The sequence below is a fragment of the Temnothorax longispinosus genome, chromosome 1 (genome assembly GCF_030848805.1).
Source record: "Temnothorax longispinosus isolate EJ_2023e chromosome 1, Tlon_JGU_v1, whole genome shotgun sequence".
In the NCBI taxonomy this organism is placed as follows: domain Eukaryota; kingdom Metazoa; phylum Arthropoda; class Insecta; order Hymenoptera; family Formicidae; genus Temnothorax; species Temnothorax longispinosus.
In genome coordinates this window covers 12,187,790-12,213,012 of record NC_092358.1, presented here as the reverse complement: position 1 = coordinate 12,213,012, position 25,223 = coordinate 12,187,790, and the positions used below count along the sequence as shown (strand labels likewise).

At 40.1% G+C, this 25,223-nt stretch overlaps 1 protein-coding gene across 7 annotated transcripts in view; it reads right to left on the bottom strand.

Annotated features, from left to right (window-relative positions):
- Pum (pumilio) overlaps nucleotides 1-25,223 on the bottom strand; it is a 122,762-nt gene that overhangs the window by 14,543 nt on the left and 82,996 nt on the right. For 6 of the 7 annotated variants that reach the window (XM_071771393.1, XM_071771374.1, XM_071771384.1 and 3 more), the window contains 3 exons: nucleotides 4,750-5,133; nucleotides 3,543-3,780; nucleotides 780-944 (listed from right to left, as the gene is read on the bottom strand). In XM_071771393.1, the coding sequence (XP_071627494.1) occupies nucleotides 780-944; nucleotides 3,543-3,780; nucleotides 4,750-5,133 (787 nt within the window). The remainder of the gene's footprint in view (nucleotides 1-779; nucleotides 945-3,542; nucleotides 3,781-4,749; nucleotides 5,134-25,223) is intronic. The other variant, XM_071771417.1, reaches the window with a different exon arrangement.

The following is a 25,223-nucleotide window of genomic DNA, read 5'->3' as shown; positions in this document are numbered from 1 at the left end:
GTACAAATCAATTAGGTTGTATAAAGCATGCAAACACCTTACGTTATTTTTCATTCTCTTTTTTGTACATAAAAATCCGTTACACACCACCAATATAGAGAGCCAAAAGAAATTTCTCCGGTCCCAGGAAAAAAATACTCGAGTTGATAAGCTCAATATTTCAAAGAATGTCTCTTTTTCCATAACGAGATAAAGTAAAATATACATATTTCTATATACAGTACTTTAACACAAGGGATTGACCCATGTCTTTCTACCGTACTATGCAATTACCGAACAATTACAACGTACGCAGTAATCTATTTTTTCCCCGTTTCTTTTTCTTTAATTTGATCAGTTACTAGGCAGGTTTTTCATACGCGGGATCATATTTATTTTACATTTCCTTAGCACTTTAAAAATTATCGTTATTAAGTCGCTAATATGTACAAGATAACTACAGAAATTGAAGAGTTCGTTTCTAATCCATATCCTTAAAAACCACAAATTACACATATATACATGTTATGAATTCACGGAAGGTTCCGTAAGTATCTGGTTTTCAGGAATACAGATACACCATTCAGTTTTTCGCCTGAAAAAATCCGCGGGTTTAAGGAATCAAGAAAGCGCCGTTTTCCTGGAGAATAGAGAGAATTCGCCGAGAGCAAGGTGCCCGAAGAGAAGGAGAGGGAGAGGGGGATTGGGATGAGGAGGAAGAGGAGAATGAGGACGTGGATAAGGATGAAGAATAAAGTGGAATGGAGGAGGAGGATCGAGCACGATCGGGGGTCATATACCTGTATTCTGCAGTTGGGCAGGCGAGCCCAATGCTCCGAGCGGGGAGCCGCCGTATCCTAGAGCCGCTAAACCCGCGGCAAGTCCAGAACCTTGCTGCTGCGCCTGTTGCACCGCAACTGCCTGAGCTTGCGCGACCACCGCTGCTGCGCTGCACGCCGCCAGACCTGCACCAAAAGCCCGCAACCCACACGCGCTTTCTTAGTCGTCGTAAGTGTTGATTAGCGTATGTTACCGAGCCTTACACCGTCTATGAAAAGCCTAGCAATCTACATATCGCAATCGCGTATCCGCGAACGTGGGCATCGTATAGGAAAGCTCGGAAGAAGTCGAATTTTGGGCCAAAACATCGATTCTGCGCCGCGATCGTATCGTAGATAATTTCCGAGGAAAGATATATGCACAATCGTAAGCAATTAGTTGTATCATTCATATCTTTAAAATAATTAAAGTAAAGTAGTAAATATAAAATAGTATTGATTAAACAGAAAATTTAATAAGGATATTTAATAATTTATTAAAGATATTTAAAAAAACACGTTTTCAAGTTCGTATTCCAAATGTTGAACTCTTTGTGTAGCGGTATTTATTTTTTCACGTTTTAATAACCGTTCTTTAATAACTCCAACCGAAAGTCCCCGGGTGGAGTTCCAAAAACGGCTGACCTCCGATTTCGATGAAACTTTGTGAAAAGCTTCGTTTTGGGTTAAAATAAAAGCCCTTAAAAGAAATTTTGGCGACTCCTATAATAAAGCCTTTTTTTTTTATAAAAAATATAGGGTTTCTCCCGAAAATGTCCGTGCTCCGATTTAGGTAAAACTTTGTAAATAGGTTCCTTTTAGATAAAAAAGACATATACAAAAGGATTTTTTGCAACTCCAAAGTTTAGCAATTTTTTTAACATTTTTGCAAGAGTGAGCCAATAATCAAGCATCTTAATTCAAGCAGTTAGGTATCACGCTGGGAGTTTGTTTAGTTTTATTATGCGGGGAAAGAGGCTCCGCCGTAGACGGAGCCCCTCCCCCGCCTATTTGTGTACTGTTTATACACATGTATTGAAGGCACACTGTGTCTTCTATTGGCATAAAAGGCATAAATGACTAATATATATGTCGAAATAGTTCACGCATACACTTTCCACGCGAGACAAGTTGTCACATGGGTTCGTGGCGTGCTTTACAAGCTCGTTTATATATACATATGTTACAGTTAAAACCCGAAATTCGTCAAAACCCGAATTTACTGGTAAATTCTAGTTTTAACTAACAATTAGTTAAAACTATTGTAGAATTTACCAGTAAATTCGGGTTTTGACGGATTTCGGGTTTTAACTGTAATATATATACATACTAGCTTCTGACCTTGATTATTTAAATTCTGTAGTATTCGGTCTATTTGGCGTGTTTGTGCTCATATTCTATCAGTCATCTTTTGTCAATCGTTGTTGCAAGACTGATACGACTTAAAATGAAGCTTTTTTTCAATATTATGGCAAGAACCTACTGCTTCCACGCATACACTTTTCACGCGAACCGAGGTTCACCCCCACCCCCCCCCCTGCTTTCGGGGGAAATGCGGTAGCCCCTCCCTCGCTTACGTGTGTACTGTTTATACACATACAATTGAAGTATTATTTAAAAATTCATATTAACTTTCCACGCGTAAAAAGTTCACGCATGTACTTTGTAAGGCACACTATGTGTCTAGTTTAAAAGATGTGCAGCCCCCGCAGGGGGGCGGAACCTACTGCCTCCACGAATACACTTTTCACGCAAACCGAGGTTCACCCCCCCCCCATCGCTTGCGGGGGAGAGGCTATAACATCCCGTAGAATTATAAAGGTCTTCGTATATTTTTTATCATTTTATCTTAAAAAATGGCTTTATCATAGAAGTCGCCAAAATTCCTTTTAAGGGCTTTCATTTTAACCCAAAACAAAGCTTTTCACAAAGTTTCATCAAAATCGGAGGGCGGCTGTTTTTGGAACTTTATCCAAGTCCCCTATTATGAGATAAGCTCCTAATATGCGATAGCAAAATTTCGAACTTTCTTCTATTAAATAAACAATGTTCATCAAAATGACTATAAAATCGTCAACTACAATGTAGACAGACGTTTTGTGAATTTTTTCTGATTTTTTTAAATACTTTAAAGTAGGGAAAAATAGCGTCAAATTTGAGAGACCCACGTACACTCCGAGGGTGCAAAAAAAAAAACGTACAGACGGAAGGTTAAATTTAATCACTCGAAATCCGACGATTCTTTAGATGCGACAAACTAGTAAAATTATCTTCTCTCTGCTATTGCGCACGGTACCCTTTTTTTTTGTGGACGGGCATAGGCACTGTCCTCTTTTGTTACTCTATCGTCGCGCATACGCTTATCTACGACACACAGAATCGTGCCATCAATGGTATATATATATCCTCTCGTTTTTTTCTGGTTGCAATATTACATTGTGTCGAGTGTATTTTACGCGTATTTACAGGGAACGGACAAGTCAACCGTGAACAGCAAAGTGATATCACTAACAGACATTAACGATAATGGCACACGTTAACGTATTATAATCGGACAACCGTCATATAATTTCGTTTCGTAGCACACAGACATGCATTACACACGTATTACACGACAAGGGAAGAAGGAATGAGGGATAGTCTTTACAAGATGTTACACACAGTATGATTTTACAAGACTTCTTACAGGTGTGTTTACAAAGAGAACGGTGGTAGTACGGCAAAACGGATTTCCGTTAGACTCACCTAGGCATTCGCCGGGTGTAGCGTTGCTATGCGATGTCGGAGTCGGTTGAGAATATAGGTTCGGTGGTGGTGCCGGTGGACCTGGTGGTGGTTGAGACGGGGCTCTGTTCACGAGAACTGGTGCAGGACTAACTAATCTCATGGGGGTCGCCGCCGAACTTAGTCCGCGCACGCCTCCCATAACGATGGAACCGTTCTGATCGTAATAAGCCGGTATCACCTGATACTGACCCTGTACCTGCGGAAAGATTAATTGCGATACATTAATAAACCATGCTAACCAAAATGGTGATCAATCATTCAAAGTCAATCAATAATAGAACTTGGAGAAACTAGAAAATAAAAATTAAGAAGATTGAATTTAAATAGCTTCTTGTAGCTCTCGTAAAAAGAAGTACGTGTCTTCAGAGTTCTATCTTCAGCCATGTAAGGTTTGAACTCAATTTCTTTCAGAAAATATGTAATAATCTGAAATGTCCGACTGTTTATGCAAGCTCCGTGTGAATCACCGAGATTTCTGTCGCGTTCATTTGTATCGCTACCCATAAATACAATAAACGTAACTCGCTCCAAATTGAACGTCTAATTTTACAAGTCGGGAACATCACAGCCGCGCGTTCCTACCTTCTCCTCCACTTGTCACAGTAGTAAAATATCTAGAAAGACAATGTGGCAATCTCTAATTGGTACAACGAACGCAGCTCCACGTCTTATATCAAGCAAAAACAATCATCGGCCACTCACGGGAACGGGCGAGCGAGAAAATAGCTTTCACAGAATTAGAAACACATCTAATTCGCGCTAATTCGTGAGTTCTCTATCTATATCCCGCCATCAAGCCTAAATTTAACCCCTTTATTTAACGATCATGTATCATCGCGGTACTCACAGTACCTATATACGCGTGATTCGATTTATTTCGAAAAATGCGCAACGTGTGCACCTTCGTAACCTCGGGAATTTAAAAACAAACTCCATAAAGAGATGTCCTAAAAAAAAATAGCAAAATTCCCATTTCTTAAATTTTTGAACAGTTAAAGATAAATTTAGCTACATGTTCTCCGAGAAGATGTTCCTCGGAACCAAATCACGGCAAAGAGACGTCTTCCATTTTTATTTGCAAACGCGTGATCAAGAAAATTGTCATTTCTTCTGCTTTCTTCTATTTTTTACGGATCTTGACGACTAATGTCGGAGGCTGACTCACCGTTTGTGCCAGATTGTTGGCGGTATCCTGCGCGGCGGCGGCCGCGGCCGCTGCCGAAGAGGGGGTGAGCGGTCGCCGAGGTGGCGGTGGCGCGGCCGCCTGGGGTGGTGCCTGCGGCAGCAATCCGGCCGGATAGACCCAGGGCCCGACACCATAGTACTGCGGTACGACGGGGGGTGCGCCAGCTATCAGCGCCCCTACATAAGGCTCTTGGCCGCTGATAACGGTGTAAGGAGCCGTAGGAAAGTTCTGTTGCTGTTGCTGCTGCTGTTGCTGTTGCGCTTGGGACGCGGCTAGGTACTGTTGCTGCTGCTGCTGCTGTTGCTGCTGCAGAAGTTGTAGCTGCTGCGGAGTCGCGCCTTGCGGCTGACTGCGGAACAGTTGCTGAAAGAAGAAAAACAAAAAGGATTAATTATAACGCGAAGAAAGGTTTCTTCTTTTAATAACGCTAACGTTCGTAACGAAAGTAATTTGTTCTTGAAAATTAATAAAATTTTTTGCAGTAGTTTCAATTTTCGCAGATACCTCGATATTTGAGTGGCGATACGTGCAATTACGATTTCTGCTAGTTTCATATTGAGAATATAAAGTTAAATGAATGAGGTTCACAGATTATCAAGAAATAATTCCATTAAAACCGCAACGACGATATAGCGCTGTTGATTGCCTCAGAATAGAGTTCGGAAGACTTGTTACCGATACATTTGGGATAGGGAAGAATCTATTGTCGGTTGAAAGCAGAACAGACATAAGAATCGCCAATTGAAACATTCCATCTAAATGGCCAATAATTGCAGAGTATATCATATCAATTTGTTAAATTCTAAATGCGAGTTTCGAAGCTTTAGCCAAGACAAGCGTCAGTGGATCGGGAAATTAAAAAACCTTAGCAATGTATAAAGATCTTATCCCAAGAGGAAGTACTCCATCGGACATTACACAAGCGAAAAATCTTCATTGTTATTATTCAAGACATCAACGTGAAAAATGTTACGTGTTACATGTTATATATAATGTTTTCTTTTTCTGTTATTATTCAAATTGTTCGCCTTTGCACGTCTTTACATCGTATCTTCAAAGTTAGCACATCCATTAAGAAGAAAGATTAAAAAGACAATTAATAAAAACTCAATATGGATGTTAAATCGAATATAAAAGATGAAACCAAAGGCAAGAACATCTTTACAAGAACCTCTTTGGTTTTTTTTTTCACGACGACCTGGCGATATATCGAGCTTTCCTACTAGGGGACCGTATCAAGGAGGAACCATGTAATGTTTAAATCGCGCCAACGGCCGAGACGACCTTTCGGCTTCAAGGTTCGGTGACGGCATCGTATTATCGAGATAATCGTACAGACCAGGGTTTTCAGCACGAGTATCAAGGACGGAGGCAAGTGATGGTGCCACCACTGCCGTCTGGAAATGGCGCAAAAAACAACTCGGCGTTAAAGCCGAAGAAGACGACTAAGATCATCTCCATTTCCACCTCCACCTCCACCTCCACCTCCACTTCCTCCTCTTCTTCCTTCGCCTTCTCCTCCGGTTGGTGGTCGACCTGGGTCGACGACCCCCCGCGGACGTTCACCGACATGCGTTCCGCCTCTTCTTCTGCGTTCCCCGGACCGCGCCGGTGAGGTGAGATCGTGCCGTAGACTTTTTAATTGACCGACAAACGTGCCATGATTCGGCACGACGCGGCGCAAAATAGCGACAGAATTATATGTATGATGGAAATGCCAAAAGTATAACGCAAAAAGAGATAATTCCACTCTCGTCCAATAAACGTACGTATTAAAAAAAATGAGGCTTTTCTCTTATTGGCCGCGTTCAGGCAACACGACTGTTGAGTGAGCGCTCATTATGATTGGTTCTTATACTTAGATCCGGAGAAGAACCAAAGGTAAGAACCAATCATATTAAAGAATCGCTGACCGCTCACTCAACAGTTGTGTTTCCTGAATGCGGCCATTTACTTTTTCGCGCGATTTCCGATCGAAATAAACGCGAGCGTTTTTATATATAAACGTGACATTCTAATATCTCTTCCGCGTAAATTAAAATCTGTAAATCTTTTTCTTCTTTTACCGAAGAAAATGAAGATAAAAGAATATCGCGGCTCCACAGCTGAGACTATTAAACTTTAATAGAAATGATTGGCGAATGAATTTTTTTTCCTTGATGTTATCGGTCACCCACCATATTACGATACGAGTTACAGGGCGATCGATAAATTTAATAACATTATCCAAGCCCGAGTTCCTGCGACCTTCAAAGTTACGAGAGCTCGGAAATAAATAGAAACATCGACCGAACGGCTGATTTCTTGCACGAAGCGTGGAAAACTTAAACCATTCACGACACGCTCCAACCCTAAGAGGCAACGATGCGTTTCGGGTATTAACCTCTTCCGGAAACGGCTCGAGCTTGACTCAAGGCCATAGTTACACTTGACCGTTGCTCCTTGCACGAGAGAAGTTTATTTTCCGCTGGACATCACATAATGATTAATAGCTGAGTTTCTTCAATTTATTAACATGTCCCACCGTTCTAAAAATAATCTGAACATTTATATGTATATCTTGGAGCAATCGCTAAATTACTTCATAATTATAGTTCAGTAATCAGTAGCGTATCTAACGTATAGCTTATTTATTTTACACGAAACTTGTTTTTATTTGTATTCATGTAAGAGAAAGAAGAAAAAGATAAGTCGCAGATAGCACGGTTCTTCTATCAGTTCTACACCGATGCATTTTAATGCAATAACAAAAATTTCATTCCAAACAAAAAAGTAGTATAATAAAGAACATTACCATTGCAAGGTGCGTACGTGTGAGATGCGAGCAGCTCATTAAGGTCAAATATCGTGTTCAAGAGATATTTTTTTCCCGAACGCTGAACCGTTAGTCAAAGAGGCCTTATGACATTGATCAAGACTCGAACTGATACAGGACGCCGAAGGGAACAGTCTCATTAAAACGCTAATATAGTATATCCCATTCCGTAGTGAGTCTGTGTTTATCTTACACCTCTAATTTGTTCAATAAAATCATTACCTTATCGTCGACCGAACACACGGCTAGCTCGAGACAACTAAATCGTTATTTCTTCTTCGCATCGTTGCGCATATCTGATTATAGCAATTACTATTCGTTTGTTGCAATTTGTCGCCGAGCATCATATTTATGCCGAGCTCTTCGAAACTCCAGTCTTACCGATTATCTTTTTTTATTAGCGTATCATTTGATGTCTTACTTTTGAGAAAAGACTTTGAAAATACTGCGGGATCACTCAGCGTCAAGTAAAACCTCAAATTAGTCTTGTACGAATCATTATAGCCATCGTTGCTCTCGAGAATAAAAGAACCGAAACAAACGGAAAATTACGGTGATTTCGCGTAAAAATGGCAGTGTCAAACAGAAGAAAAAAAGAAAGAGAAATTTGATAAAGCACGTCATATCAGGAAGAGACAGTCGCTCTCGAACGGGGAGGCAAAAAATGGCGCGGTACATTGTAGGTGAGAAAGGGGGTGAGTTACACTCCTAGAAATGTGAGTCATTGTTAAATATGTAAGGCTTCCACCGGCAGCTTGCAAATCGTCGGCCGATGATATGGAGTCTGATTTCCTGGCTGTTAAAAATATCCGCCGCGATTACACCGTCGCGCTTTTCGAGAACACTTCGACTGAAATAAACGCCGTACTCCTGATTAGAACCATGCGATATGTTACGAAAGTTCACCTGAAGCCCTCAAGAATTGAAAGTATTATAAAAATATTTTATCACACCTAGAATAAAGTCTCACACCAAATTTCTTCAGAGACGTATATAAAGAAGTGCTTAGATTGAAGAATTCAATTCATGCCAGTATGGTATAAAGTTCGAGAATATAGCACATTCGATGATTATTGTAAGACTAAAAAAATGGTGACAGATCTTTGATAAGAAAAGAAACGTTGAATAAAATCTTTTGTTTACATTAAAAAATTAAAGAATAAACTGTGTGATTGAAATGTTAAATCAATAAATAGGGCAACAGAAATATTAAGATTTATTGATTTTTGTGTGAATAAAAAATATCTCTATTTTTATACAAGAGTTATACACGTGAGTTTATGCTTGTAATATACGTTTATTACATTATTCCACGTCTTTGAATAATTTAAGATATCGTAATTAAAAAACATATATTGTCTATTGTGAATAACAAATCAAACGCTTGTCACTGCAAAGCTTTTATCGAGTAACAATACATAAAAAAGTGTACATCATTAATTTTAATAGAGAAGTTGCCGCGAGAAACTTTCTAAGTGAAAGAATCAAAAAGCATACCTAACTGATTACGTAATCAGAAAGGGAAATATATATAAATATAAATTTTCTTCTTATCAAGGTATTATTGTCCCGCAGTAAATGAATAGTGCCAACTTTTCTCCTATACTCATCAGTATCCGGATAGACTTTCACTGATCTGCGATAGCCTACTTATTATCTTTGTTTAATTACTATTTGCACTCTCTTTCAGCTAGCACAAGGAATCGTATTATATCTAGTAGCACGCGTCGGCGCGTTTCCGCGATTTTTTTATTGTGGCATACAATCGTGCACTTTCTTTTGTCGATCAAAATGCTATATTACAGAACATTTCTAAGCCTCAAAACTAAGGCAAATATCTATTTTAAAATAATAAATTTTCAATCGATGTTTTTAATCCTGTCTTATCATTAATTCCTCTTTTATTATTTTTTTATTTGCACAGAATGAGCAATACAACTAATTGATTTGAATAAGCCGCTGTTTTGAATGTATGCATTTTTGTTAGCAGCGCTTTGGCAGTTGTAGAGAGCACACGTGGAAAATTAATTATGGAACGTTACCCGGTATAACAGCGCGTATATGCATTGTAAAAACGTTTTATCAAAATAATTCGTCAACGACTGTACGCAAGTTACGTCAAGATTTCGGAATAATGTGCCGAATATCAATACAGTTCGTTAATTAGTGGCAAAATGTGAACAAGTCAGTGATGATGTCAGCGATAGTGATGGTGTCTGGTCGATAGTGCCCCATGCACCTGTTTGCACACCAAAAAACTTTGAAAGAGTTCGTGAAAATATTGCCGAAAACCCCGAGACCTCTACCAGACGTCGTTCCCAGGAATTGGGCATTATTTTTACACATTATCTTAAAAAATGATTTACAATTGCGTCCATACTTGTCAAACAGTCAAAGTCCAAATGGACATTTTGAAGAAAATGTTCCCGGGGTTGTTAATTTCCTGTCTTGGCGATATCATCTGGCCGCCGAGATCGCCTGACTTAACAGCACTGGACTTTTTTTATGGGAATAACTTAAAGATAATGTATATGCCAACGAACTAAGCACGATTGAGTAGCTAAAGGACACTATTCGAGAAACCATTATAAATATACCTCCTCCCGAGATCTACCAAAATGTGATAAAAAATGTGATCAAGAGAGCTCGAGTTTGTGCGACATTAAAAGGCGCACATCTGTAAGACATTATATATTCCACGCGTAATTTTCAAGTTTTAACAGACGATTTAGATTAAAAAATCTGTTGCTCTTTATTTCATCTAAAAGTTAATAAAAACACAAATCAGTTATGTATATTGCCCATCCTCTACAATTGCTTGTTACCAAACGCAAACAATTTTTATTTTCTCGCAAAGGCGTCAGGCGCGAGTCGGCAGGTTCAGCGAAAGGCTTTTGATTTACCGATTCATAAAAAAGCGTAGCGTAACGAATGATATAAGAACAATTAGGTAAGAGATATTCCGTTGCTGAATTCCTCGCGAGTCATCCGCGGAAACGAGTTTGAGAGTGACGAAGGTTCGACGACCTTCCTTCTCTCTGCGTGCCACCGTCGTTTGCCTTTCATAACCGGTGCGTTTTAATATTTATCGTCGGTTCATCTCGCGGCGAGTGCATATTTCGGAGAATGTCAAATATTTCGATTCCGATCGGCTATCGATTTGTCCATCTCTCGTCCTACAATCTTTTATCATTATAAAAGAAACACATTTGTGTGCCGCAATTTCGCGATGCATGCTTCCCATGGCACTTGTCATTAAACATGGATTTATGAACAGAAATAAGTTCTCCAGAACAGACGAAAAGTATCGACGTTAACGCCAATGTCACTCGTGATAATTTTCTCTTTTTTTTTAATATAACATGTTACTAACACTTCGGTGCGCTAATAAATATTTATCGCGTAACTTACTATGTTTCATTCGGAGAATCATTCTACGCTCTATATAATAAAGCATCGCAGCTCAGAGATCGGGTCATCAACACTGTGTGCATCCAATGCAGGTATTGTTGCTGATCTCACATCCGAGTGCGCATCCGTCATCACGTACGTCTTATCGCACTACATTGTCACAATCGCGAAAATTAGCAATAATAACGCGGATGTTCCATGAGCAATGGAGACCGCGGCAAGATCGCGCAAAAAAAAACTCGGAGAAAAATTCCATCTAGTAAACAATTCCACATTCAAAGCAAACTATTTATGTATTTAAGAAAAATCTGTACGAAAAATGATGCGATAATAAAAGAGTTCAACATAAGTCACGTCGTCGGAAAGACAACGTATACCTACTCTTCTCTCGTTCAATGTTTATTTTGTCCTCGAACGAATTTACAATTCTCTCGATTTGAATTGCATTCGACGCCATGCACAAACATGCATAGACCTCTGAAAATCAATAATTTGCGCGCAAAAAATACGGGTAATGTATACAACGAAATCTGGATTCAATTCTAATTCAGCGTTATGGAAAGTTCTGCTGACTAGTTCGCCGTACATATTACCGCTCGCAGATGCATATAAATGTTTCACCGCCATTCATTCCGAAAACTCCGACCTGGCGGGCGCATGTGTGCATGAATGCATGTATGCATGTGAACGAGAGAGAGAAAGAGTGTGTCGCGGAAGAATAGTTTAATGCCTGCGAACGATTTATCTCATTCGCAATGTGTCGAACAATCTCTTGCGCATTTTGAGCTACTATCAAAAAATTTTTCCAATAAAGGTAGATTCAAGGTATATTAGAATGTATAAATAATTTTATTAATTAAAATCTAAATATTTAGAACGATACGATTACGCGTGTATGATTGTCGAAGTAATCTACTGCATAATCTACTGCAAAGATAAAATATTGTCATTGCTATTCCATCTCCGGTAGTCAGTAACTTTAGAGAGATCATCTCTCTAAAAGTTTAGTTCCGAGAGCGACTGAACCTCATGCTAATACGTGAGAAGATTAAACGGTCCTGATCTAAAAAAAGGATAATCTCGTGGATATCGAGCGATCGTTTGGTCGCTTGAGAAACAGATAAAGCGCGATATATAATTCTCGTGGAAGTTGGAGTATCCGCGTAAAATAAAAGTATAGCGACGACAAACCGCGGCGGAGTCCGTTACTTCACCGCTCCGGAGCACCGTTAGCTCACCTGGCTGCGTGTACGGAATATACAGGGTGCCGTGAAGAGAAAGAGGTCCACGGTTCATCGTACGAGATCCGGTTGCCACTTTACGACGACGTACATCCATACATCGCGCGATTCGTGTCATTCGATTTTCATTGCGAGTATTACGACGCGGAAAATGCGGGTTAGGGAGAACGACATTAACCTGCTCGACTATGTCTTTCCTCTTCCGGATGTGTCGATAGTACTGATTCGCGTTGAACGTAGTCTCAGTCCAGTTCTCTCCGTCGCAACCGTCTCTACGTGCCATTGACCTCCGCTTCGGCAAGTGACAGATTGCCGGATCGGATTGTAAATCCAATAAGCGACAAGTCAATTTTGAGCAACAATTCAACCCTTTTGCTGTTAGGCAAAAAAATGCTTTCAACAAAAGAGTTAATAAAATTATAAAAAGGATACTTTCTGGGAGTTTTTCTGAGTCGCTGAATCTAAATCTGAGATAAAAATTTCAACATTTAAAATGGCAGAGAGATCCAACAATTCGTCCGATTCGCATCTACAAATTTGTATTAAGAGTTTCTCGCTGTTCTCAAATTCAAAATCAAAATTTTTGAATTAACAAATTTCACTTTTTAAAACAAAATTAGCGGCTTCAAAAATACTTCAAAATTTTTTTATGCAAATTGAACCATATTTTGAATTTTTTGTCCATCATATTAAATTTGTCATTTTAAATTCTTGAATTTTTATTTTGAATTTGAAATCAGAGGTTTCAATAACTTTTGAAATCAAATGTTCATGCAAATTAAACAATTTCTTACATTTTCGCAATATTAGATCCGCCATTGGGGATAATGTTATTTCCAGGGCCCCTCAATTTAATAGGTGTATTTGATAGATCTTTCACTGAGAAAAAGAATGCTGCAAACCACAATGCACTACGATGCATAGTTTTCGAGATATCGATTTTTAAATGTAATAATAGCAATATTTATTGTTGTATGGTGTTACATGGGTTTGCAATTTACCACGCGTGGAAAGTTCACGCATGTACTTTGTAAGACACACTATGTGTCTAGTTTAACAGTAGTGGAGCCCCCCGCAAGGGGGCGGAACCTACTGCCTCCACGCATACACTTTTTACGCGAGACGAGTTGTCACATGGGTTCGTGGCGTGCTTTACGAGCTCGTTTATATATATATACATATACATAATGAAACATTATATATTCTCTATTAATTTCCTAAATACACATATTTATTACATTACATTTAAAATTTTTTATTATTACATTTAAAAATCGATATCTCGAAAACTATGCATCGTAGCGCATTGTGGTTTGCGGCATTCTTTTTCTCAGCGAAAGATGTATCAAATACACCTATCAAATTAAGGGGCCCCGGAAATAACATTCTTCCTCGCCATTTTAAATTTCACAATTTTTATTTCAGATTTGATTCAGTGACCCCAAAAACATAAAAATATAGTACCCCGTTCTAATTGCTCTAGGTATAAGTATCTTTTTTTAATGTGCGGATATTTCCGTCATTGACAGTCAAATAATTAACACTGTTGTTTTTCTTTCTTTTAATTTTTAAAATGTAATATGTAATGACATTCTGTGGAATACAGAATTTTGTTTATTTCACAGGGCTTCAATTATAATGCTTGTACAATGCCATAATTATCACAATTACAATCAGAAGTATTGTATCATTGTGCTCAATTTATCCTAATCGGCATGATTGAGCTCCTAGGAATCAGAAACAATTGTCGATGCTTTGCATTGAGAACGGATAACAAATCTGACACAAACGAACGTACTGACTATACATACCCGAAAATGTTATCTTCAGACCATACGAAGCCTCAACGAAAGTAACGAGGACAGACATTCGCGTTGCACTTATCGCGACGAAAAGAAATCAAGGGTCAAGGCAATTCTAAAATGATGCAACTGTATATCAAATGCAAAATCCGCCTTAGAACTTCTTCTCTGCTGCAAATGGAATCACCCAAAAAATAAATGGGATTTGTTAAGAAATTCTACGGGGTAAACTAAAATGCTTGCTTTAATTGGATTAATAATGTAAACCTAGTGTGTGTGTGTGTGTGTGTGTGTGTGTGTGTGTGTGTGTGTGTGTGTGTGTGTGTGTGTGTGTGTGTGTGTGTGTGTGTGTGTGTGTGTGTGTGTGTGTGTGTGTGTGTGTGTGTGTGTGTGTGTGTGTGCGCGCGCGCGTGTGTATGTGACATTATCAAATCAATCATGTCGTTTAAATACAAAAACAGTCTTCCACACGAGATAAGTATAAAAACCGATGTAATTCATCATGTTTAAAAATATATATAAAAATACGTTCATAAATATGTTCACAAAAAAAGAGCAGGTCTGACTTTTATTAAATGAGATAGTCAAGAGAGCCGAGACAAGATTTGGCCGAGTCACGAACATCGAGCATTTGTTAAGGCCGGTTTTCACACGCAATGATTAGTGGCGCCAACTGACTGGCATTCATTGGCGCCAGAACCGACTAGCAAACTCACAAGTATTTACACAGTGATTGGCGTATACTATAAAAAATATTTAACATTTATTAAACACACAGTAAATGACAGCAAGCATATAACCTCCAAATTTGAGGTTATATGTTTTGGCCAATAACCGCCAGTAAACGCCACATTACTAGCGCCAGTTTGTATCAAGTGTTTACACTTGCATTTTTACTGGCGTTAGTCGACTGGCGCGGCCTGGCGCCACCAATCATTGCGTGTGAAAACCGGCCTTTACTGTGTGTATATCGATCGAAGTGTTGTCGACCGTGCTACGATCGTATTACAACCAATAAAAAGCCAATCCAATCGCATTTTTAAAGCGCGCAATCCTCTGCACGAAACGTGAGAGTCGAGTGAACATCACGAGATTTGTGACAAGCCATCACCCCATGTGGCACCGTTTTCACGAGGGCATAAATTGTATAAATCGTAATTGTAAAGAAAATCTATAATTTTCTACATATTCATTATTTGTCTATTGTCACGCTACAATTTATCGAACGTTTTTTATATTAACCGCGTTTCGTTAATTCTAAATTCTGAGTTCTCGTTAGCTTCCTTCTTTCTGGCGAAAATTCTAGAACACAGATCTGTCCAAACATTTAGTTCAAGTTACACGGTCGTGACGGTTCGTTTTTGCAAAAATTTGATTAAATCCTAATAATGGATAAAATTCCATTATTCTCAATATTTTAATAGTTTATTGAATAACATATCAAATTTAATTTATGTGTAACGTAATTTTCATTTGTATAACTTGTTTCATTCAGTTTCAATTTTGTAATTTTTGTCGAAATTATATATATATTCCACGTAATACCGATCGCTAAGGCATTCACGATTGTACATTCTCGCGATACAAAAAATCGAGTCACTCTCTTTATCACGCTATTACATAAATTTACGCTATCGCAAATCGACCGCGCATCGTTTCCCCGGGGAATATCCCGTTCTCATGCCCGCCCAGGAATATCGCCGCGAAACATAATGGAGCGCGATTTGCGAAACGTCTATCGCGGCGCGTTCCAGATTACGTGTCGCCGGCAGCGGCCGAACGGCGGCAACTTTCTAAGTGCACAGGTTGCGACGAGAGCACCGATCTCGTTTCTTTCTTGCGAGTACCGGTCGTTAATCGCTCCGCGCGCGGGCGATAGACGGAGAACCGCTGCTGGCCGCCAATGCTCCACGCCGGAAACCGGTTCCTTCACCACTACGAACCGATCGATTTGACCCGAGCGCAAACATCTCTCCCGCCGTCCCGTCCCCCACCCCGACGGTTGTACCGTTCTACCGGACCTCGGATAACTCGAGAACTCCCAGCGCGGCGGCGGAAAGTTTAACGAAAAATACCGGCAAAAAATCGGCAAATGACAGCGAATTGTTCTAAGCGTTTATCGACAAACGGAAACAAGCCTGATAATTGTTAACGTTATTAGTATGTTATAAGACCCCGCTTATAGAGATCCTAAAGATATAAGTAAGATATAAGTAGAGGGATAAATAAAACATACGGAGTAAATTATAAACGCGGAAACACCGTCGTAAAGACATGTAAGATAATGAAAATATCAATACGCGAACGTTTAATGGCATATACTTGGCGTAATCTTATTAGATACCTAAAACTTGTCTTTTTTTCCTTCTTTCTGACGCAACCTGTTTTTCTTTGCAGTACCAAATCACGGTGAAAACTACAGCGAACCGATTTGCTCCAACGAGATTTTTCATCGTCACGGATATCGAGAGAAGCGCAAACGTTCTCTTTTGTAATAGTTGCCCCGGCTTGAACATTCCGATTAAGCCAGTCGATTCGAAAAATATAATAGCAGGAAAAATTTTTGTGTGTAGTAATCTCGTAGCTGCTATAACATACGTGTGAATTTGCAACATACGTTCGAATCTTTTCAGGGCGGCCTTTTACTTTTCCCGCTGAACCAGTCCGAAAGTACAGGCTCGTGTCTGCAGCATCGAGATTTCCGTCAGCGACGAAATTCTATGCGAACATATCTCAAACGGTATCGTGCGACTCGTTTAATAATAGCGGGAAGCGCCGAGCTTGAGAACGACAGATCCGACGCCAATAATGGTCAGAAATATGAAGCAACGAACAATTGACGGCTTCGATGGTGGAGAGCAGAACGGCTAAGGAAAAGAAGAATTCGCGAAAAAAGGACAATCGTGAAGAAGTAAGAGGAGGAACGTCCGCAAGGTGTCCGCGCCATTAACGAGCGTGGTGGACACATCGAGACTCTCGTAACAATGGCTATTGTCGCCGTTTATATCATCCACGCAGCTATCCCCGTTATACAGAGACGCTAGCCTAGTTGCGAAATTCAATTATAATAAACTGACCGTCCTCGCGTGCGCCCTCATCTACCCCCTGTAACAGGGTAGGTGAAGAGAAAGAAGAGGAGGGAAAGATAGGAAGCGCGGTATCCGTGCAGGGTGCAGGTCGCGTGATAAGGGTCGCATTGCCACACCTTGATACTAGATACCCTTCTTCGCGGTAGCTTTTAGCCAAATGACGCGGATTTTATTATTGGATGGTGCCCTTACAAGGGTGCGGCCGAGTTATACCGTCATCCCCCTGGCATTAATGCGCCTCCACTGTCGCTCGACCTCGCCTTTCTCGCGCCCTCTCCTCCCTCCCGCCGCCTTCCCGATGAGCGTTACAACCAAGTCTGACAAATAAACTCTACACGCAAGCCCGTTGAAACGATTCATAGATTGACCGGTGTGGATGACCTGGGATTGACTGTAATGATGTCTGACAAAGCTTTGAAGTAAAAATTTCCCGCAAATTTTATATAAGAAAAAAAAGTTGTTAATAAAAAATTTCAAAAAGGAATTAAAAACCACACTTTCTTTTTAACGTTTTTAGAAAGCAAGATCTCTACTTGCCATTATCCTCAACGGATAATCAGGTTAAATAATTAAAAAATTCAAATTCGTAAAATAAAAAATATGTAAAGATTTCTATACATATAAGATTTTAAGAATATCCTTTAGAAATTCTGAAATCTCTAAAAATATATCTCACATCAATTATCGTCGAAGAATGTAGATCACTTTCGCGTGCATCGAAATCGCGATTATATCGCAATGGTATATTAAGACCCCACGCCGCAATTGCACTCTCGAAGCGTTACTCTTACGAAAATTTCTCTGTGCGCGTACAGATAGGCAACGCATTTCGCTGCGTAAGAACACCGATTAAGAGCACTCTCGTGAGAATCCGTCGGATGGGAGAAAATAAACGTTCGACAAATTTCCTAAAGTTCTCACGGCGAGGCAACACGCTTCATGAGTCCTCTTCATCGGATCCATTTAATGAAAATAAACGCGTGAAAAATTGCGCAGGAAAGCGTGTCGGTGAGCGAGTGCCGCGCCAGGCGTTCCATTCGTAAAACGCCGACGATTTTCGACTCGGCTGATGAATGAAGAAATTGGAAAGTTCAAATCTCTCACGAGCTCAATGAACGAGATGAAGTAATAAAAGAGATGCAAAAAAAAGAAAAGTAGGAAATGCCAGCGAGAAAGCGTGTAATCGTTCGTCGGACACTTTTCTTGCCGTCAACGAAACCGTAAGTCATAACCTAAAATAGTTTGTCGTCATAAAATAATTTATTTCTTGTGTATTTTTACAATTTTAACGTTTTTTCTTACTTGTCTAGAAATCGTGCAATTGAAGTACTCGACTACGTTAAAACAGCTAAATCGATTAAAGAGTTTAAAAATTAAGAACAAAGGGAACGCAGAAGTTCGCGAAAAGTTGAACAACGCGTAAATACGCATTTCCAACACGATTTAGGGTGGAAGAGCCTATATATCTGATTTTCCAAGAAAAATGCTGCTTATCTCAAAATTCGCAAAATGAACGAGTGTTAACACTGTTAACTATTTCTGGTGATGTTATACGCGCGCGAAGGCGGGGAACAGACCAATTAATTTTATTAAAGGGACGAGAGAAAGAGAGAGCCGTAAGGCATGAGCGAGTGGAGTAATGATATATGATCACGCACTCACAATGACACGACGTCGATTTTATTAGGCCGTTATCGTACAACGACAGTCTCGCGTTCACCACCACCAACATCCTCGTCGGCACTTCATTGCAAAGACAGACAATACGTTCCCGTCCTTGCGAGCTTTTACTACGCGTACACAAGGTGTATCTCAAACAAACCTACGAAAAAAACTAACTACACACAGAGTATTCCTAAAAAGAAAAGTATTTTCCTCATTTTCTTGATAATGCGTACATTTCTCGCATTAAAACGCAGCTATCGACGAAAGAAGTATAGATTCATATATTCCAGCCTAAATTATCCAGATATTTAAAGCTAAAAGGTAAAAAATGGAGAAAGAAGGGCAAATTTCAAAACCATGTGAGGATAACGTCTGCCTATTTCGATGTCATAATTTACGTACACTCTGTAAGCGACTCGTGCGATGTACCTATCACTGCCAGGCGATATTATTCGATTTTTGCAGCCGGAAGGCAAGAGAGCGCCAAAGTTGTCTCGCATGGCGATATCAGATTTATCATCCGGCGCGACTGGGGTACGTCGATAGATAGAATATATGTAGATGGCCAGATAGTGAATAGATGCATCTATTCACTATCTAGCCATCTACATATATTGATGGATATGGATAAGGACGAGCCCAGGATAGTTCGCATTCGCGCGTAGATCTGCAGGCGATCAATACGTATGAAAACGTCATTACGTCTCGCGGAAGATCGCACGGTCCTATCAATTTCTTTTTTTCGCGACAGAAAAAAAGAGTTCGTTACCGATCGTTTTCTTTAATTTGCTCGAAGCCGCAAGCGTGTCTTTAAAGCTTTTCAAAGAGCACGGTACTTCATTCCCCATCGTATTCCCCGCAATTCGAAAATTGAATAAGGTGTTTCTAGCTCAGAAGTAATTTTAAGTTTCTAGTTTAGAGGCAATTTTAAGTTGGAAAAAAGTATCCGACACGTATTATAACATTCGATTGGTCGAGTAACGCTGCGTTCAACATTAATTCCTATCGAGACCTCGCGCTACAAAATCCCAAGCGGGAGATAGCGTTGTTACACGCTACCACCCCCGTTCGTCAATTTATGCTCGGAAAAATAAATGATTTTATACGCGCGTCTATCGTCACGGCGCGCGGTGGAATATAAAAATATAGACAAGATAATAAAGAAAGGGACAGAGAGATGAACCGTTACCGTTATAAGCGGAAGATATTGACGTAGTCGGTGCCAGAAAATGGAGGCCGTCCTAGAGGAAAAGGCTAGCCCGGCCGCGCGCGGTATACGCTAAATGCGGCTGTTGGGGGTTGATTTTAATACCCCTCTCTCGGTAGAAAGACAAGTTGTGGTGGATGTGACCTTTATGAAATGCTACAACCTTTGTAGATCCTGATTGCACTTCTTCACGCACACGGACACACGTGTCTGTGGACACGTCGCACACATTCGCTATACATACGAATACGACGATGCGTGTTCGTTTGTGAAACGTAAATGTATTCTAATCGTACTTCGCGTATCCATCACGTCGGTAAAACGAACCCGCACAGACGCTGTCTTACGGATGTTCCTACGGTATACCGGGCCATTGTTTTGCAGTTACATCGGCGCACTATACCGAGCGATCCGTTATTAGCGGTACCTAACCGGAAAAAAAACTTCCCTTACCAAACACATCAATCTAAAATTAATTATTTTTTTTTACTCAAAGTTTTACCTCCGAAAAATTGAAAAATAATAACGTCCTTTCTTATAACGTCCGTTTTCTGCTCTCACTATTAAAAAATTATCTTAAGTGTTTTTTTTTCCTTATAGAAATACAACCAAGATTATTTTCATAATTGAGAAATATATGCTTCCGTCCGGCAATTTCAATTATTTTATTTCATTATTTATAAAACCGCTTATTGTTAGAAAAATTCCAAATGTCTTCGACGTGAAATATTCATTGCGGAAAATCTACAATTTGAACTGTACGAGGCTATACTTTTCCCTCCGTATAGTCATAAAGAAAAACGTTAACGGGAATCTATTGCATAGCACGGATAAGCATCGTTTACATTTTCTACTTCGTCCTCTATCACCTCCCCGTCGCGATTGATATTACCTTTCGATACACCCCATATATATAGGGTGTACATATATATCACGCTCGAGGTGTTAGCGCACATCATGAGAGAAAGAAGGCGAGCACACCCGCACGTGTGTACGGGTGCACGTACTCTCTCTCTCTCTCTCTCTCTCTCTCTCTCTCTCTCTCTCTCTCTCTCTCTCTCTCTCTCTCTCTCTCTCTCTCTCTCTCTCTCCTCTCACTCTCTCTCTCTCTCTCTCTCTCTCTCCCCTCCCCTCCCTCCCTCCCTCCCTCCCTCCCTCCCTCTTCCTCTCCTCTCTCGTCCCCCTCTCTCTCTCTCCGTCTCTCTCTCTCTCTCTCGTCTCTCTCTCTCTCTCTCTCTCTCTCCTCTCCTCTCTCTCCCTCTCTCCCTCTCTCTGTCTGTCTGTCTGTCTGTCTGTCTGTGTGTGTCTGTGTGTGTCTGTGTGTGTGTGTGTGTGTGTGTGTGTGTGTGTGTGTGTGTGTGTGTGTGTGTATGCGTGTATGCGTGGGGGAGCTTTCGTGCCAACCCCCGATGTACACTCGTCCCGGAACCACCAACTAAGTCTACCATGTTGCTAGACGCGGCGCAAATCGTTGGAGAACCGTCGTCGATCGATGAAAATGTGACTCCGCGCGCGAAGCTAGCCGTTTACTTACATACGTTTACGTAAGTTTACGCGCCGCCCGCGCCGCGAGGAACGGGCCTCGGTTGGAAATTGTCGGTCGTTTGTAACTTAGTCCGGAGAGGCAAGGTGAAACTCGGTAGATTCGATTGCACCGCAAATACAGACTGAGTGGGTTCATTCTCGTGAGCGCCGGCAGATCCGCGAAAATGTCTATGATTTCAATCACGATCGAGAACGCGAGATTTCGTATTGACAGTGCCGGATGTTAATCGAATCTACCATCCTCTTGAATCAGCACGAGAAAATATCGAAACAGATAGAATTATTTGATAATAATAATTGAAAGATCGAGCGATCTATGTCCGTTCGATATTATCGATTCAATGCGAATTTACGTCGCTTCACGTAAGTTCTGTACGCGACTTGTATCATCGTGCGTGAAATAACTCGGCGATGCTCGCAGGAAACGGAGACCATGTCGACCCGTTGATCGCCGTCAAGCAACGGTACTTCGTTGGTCATAAATGTTGGCTGACCGTTAAGTCGACTCTTTTCGCGTCTCCCCTACGCCGCCGCCGCCGCGCCGTGCCGAAACGTTTCGCCTCTTTTCGTACTTTCCGCGCAGCCAAGTCTTCGAACTAAAAATCGTCAGTAAATCAATCAAGGAAACAAAAATTCTGATTTCGTAGATCGAAGTCAGATGTGATAACACGCATAACCGTATACGAATGAGTAATTAGTAATTAATAATACATGAAACATCAGTCTGTGAACAAATGCTTGACAAATTCTTAAATGAGGATTATGTCACATTATTCTTTAACAAAATTGTGTTGAAATTCAGTAATTTCCTAAACGCCTCAAAAGTAAAATTAGTCACGTAAAAAATGTACAAACATATTATTATATCTCGTGTTTTTATGCACAAAGAAAAAACAAAGCATTAAAAAAGTCTGAATTATTTTGTATTCTTCACTTGTATTATATGCATTATTCCGAATATAATATTAATCATCTCTCGTTTACTATATTTTACACAATGTTAAAGCTAAGTACAAGACCTACAATTACGTAGTACATAAAACTAATTAAACAGTGTATTCACATTTCAATTATTTTTAAAACGTTACTTGAATCTCTCTCCTCGACCTCAATAACAAAAAAAGTCACAAAAATGTCTTATGTCTGTCCTTTCTCCTCTTGCGTCATTCAAAAATTATGTAGTATCTATTTCTAAAATGTTGAATTATACGCTATGATAAGCAAACAGCTGTTTATAAGCCAGCCTTTGACAGCCTCGCTTTTGTAGTACACGGTATTCCGGGTTGCGAGTGGCAAATGCGCGATTCAGGTGACGAAATCCCACTTGTCCCCGAGCGTAGTTCCCTCTCGTTGCAGTGAAACCTTGCTCTTGATACTTACCACCTGACGCAATAACGCGCGCACGAGAATGACGTTGAGCGAAATGTGGAGCGGCGCGGTGTCGCGCGCGCAAAGAAAAGCGATCGAATTTCACGTGCAACGGGCAGTTTACGTTACTCTGCTGCATCGAAATCGCGAACGGCGATCAGTGGCTACGGACCTTGATATGAATTACCGATCGTACTACGATTATTCAGCGTTAGATACCTCGGCGACAGACCCCATAGTTATAGCATCGAAACCGAAATTACTGACCGAAGGGCTAACAAATTTCGAACATGCGCGGTAGAACGAAATGACAAAAGAGAATGCTAAGAAATAATCATGAAACGTATTCTTGTATAAAACAATTTTGAAGTAATCACATATAATTAAAATTAAATTAAAATATCTGTACTTTTTAAAAATTTGCCAAGCAAGAAGAAAAAAGTACTGAGAATGTTACGTATACAAAAAACGTAAAAATCGCAGGAAACAATAATATTTAGAATGCGATACTTATTATTATACATTTATTTGTTATTTAAGTATCATTTCGCATAATTCTTCTGCAATAAAAAAATAGTTTCTGATTCATAAAGTTCACTTTAGACTTTCAAGTTAAAAATAAACGTTCCAATTATAATCATATCTATGCATCTTAATTGCTCCCAACTTTCTGTTTCGATTGTCGTTGAAGAAATGCCGAATGAAATCTCGGGAAGACGAAAAGAAAACATCGTTCTCGGCATTTCGCGCAAAGGCGCTAAAGTTCTCGACCACAATCCCGAACACCAACGTTGTGATTATCGCCCAGTTCGCGCACGAGCTAACTCGGGCGATCATTATGAATTATCGTTGCGACGCGTCGTGATGCCGCGATAGACCGGCAATCTCTCCCTTCGTTTTACGCCCCTGTCGTTTGTTGTCATGTGTGACGCCGGACGCGTGGTCGCATGGTCGCGCGATTGACATTTATTATTTATGCGAATCGCGCCCGTCGCGCATGCCGCGACTCTTCCCGGTTCGAAGAAAAAGCTCGCCCGCGCTCTCGACCCGGCTCTACTCTTCCCTTCGTAAATTGTAAAGTGGCGGAAGAGGCGGTTTCCGGAGAAAAAGAGAGGCGGCCGGTCGTCGGCGGAAATTCATCACGATAAGTATAATCGTGGCTCGCGTCGTAGCATGGCGGAGAAATGCGTCGCGCTTTGCGTGGGGGAATGATATTCAGAGGCCCGACTCAAATGACGTGAATTCGGCATAGAATTATATCTGCAACTTTACGCGCCGAAGGTAGTAATTACGAAGAGCCCTCGCGTTACGCTAATGGCGAATTATAATTTCGTATGCGAATGTATAATTAAACAGTCCTATCGCGGTTTATCGCGATGTTAATCCATATTTAATTTTGTCTTTTAATTTTCTGAATTAATTCTCATTCCTACGTAATATTTCGCCTATTAGCGCGACGTTGCGTTTGAGTAGATAATAAATCCACTCGCAGCTGGTCTTTCTCTCGAATATTCTAAATTACCATTTATTTAGAAACCTTTCCTGTTGATTAACATCCTTGCACCTCGGTCGCGTGCTCGCAATAACATAACGTTTCTCGTATTTTTCATGCAAATTTTAACTGCTTGTCCTATCCTTGAGAAACCGACGCAAAAATAGAAGAGCGTGTTAAAAAGAGAAATTAAAACCGCTACGATTTCGCCGGGATTGATATTTCATACGCGCGTGCAGATATGTTATCCACAAATCGTCAAACTAATATAAGTCGTACGATATTAAGACATTTTATATATTATTATATCTCTGGAAAATTACAACTGAAAATAAAAGGAAAGACTTCGAATCGATTCACCGCAATCAAAAGACCACGCACTAATTATATGAAAAAAGTGGCCACCGTTAAAATCGACGAAAACTACGGAAAACTGTAGTTTGTGTGATGCCGATGAAAAGTTCAAATCTACACAACCCTCAAAATATGCTAGTTTTTAAGCTACGAGCCTATAAAGGTAATATTGGTGGTATAAAACGTACACATATTATACATAGTATACCCACTCTTAGCGTTACCCAAGATCAACCAGTGGAGGTGGTGAGTGTCTGATCTCCTTTTTTGTTCTTGTTTTTATTTTTTTAATATTTCTTATTTTTTAATATTTTTTTTATTTTTTTATTTTTTATCTTATAGTGTTTTTCTATTGTCTCAAACTCCTTGATTTGGCGTGATTTGATATCTCGGATATGCGCGTCATCAACCAAGTGTGAAATATCCAAGCAATGCATTATTGCATAACATCATTGATGCTGGTA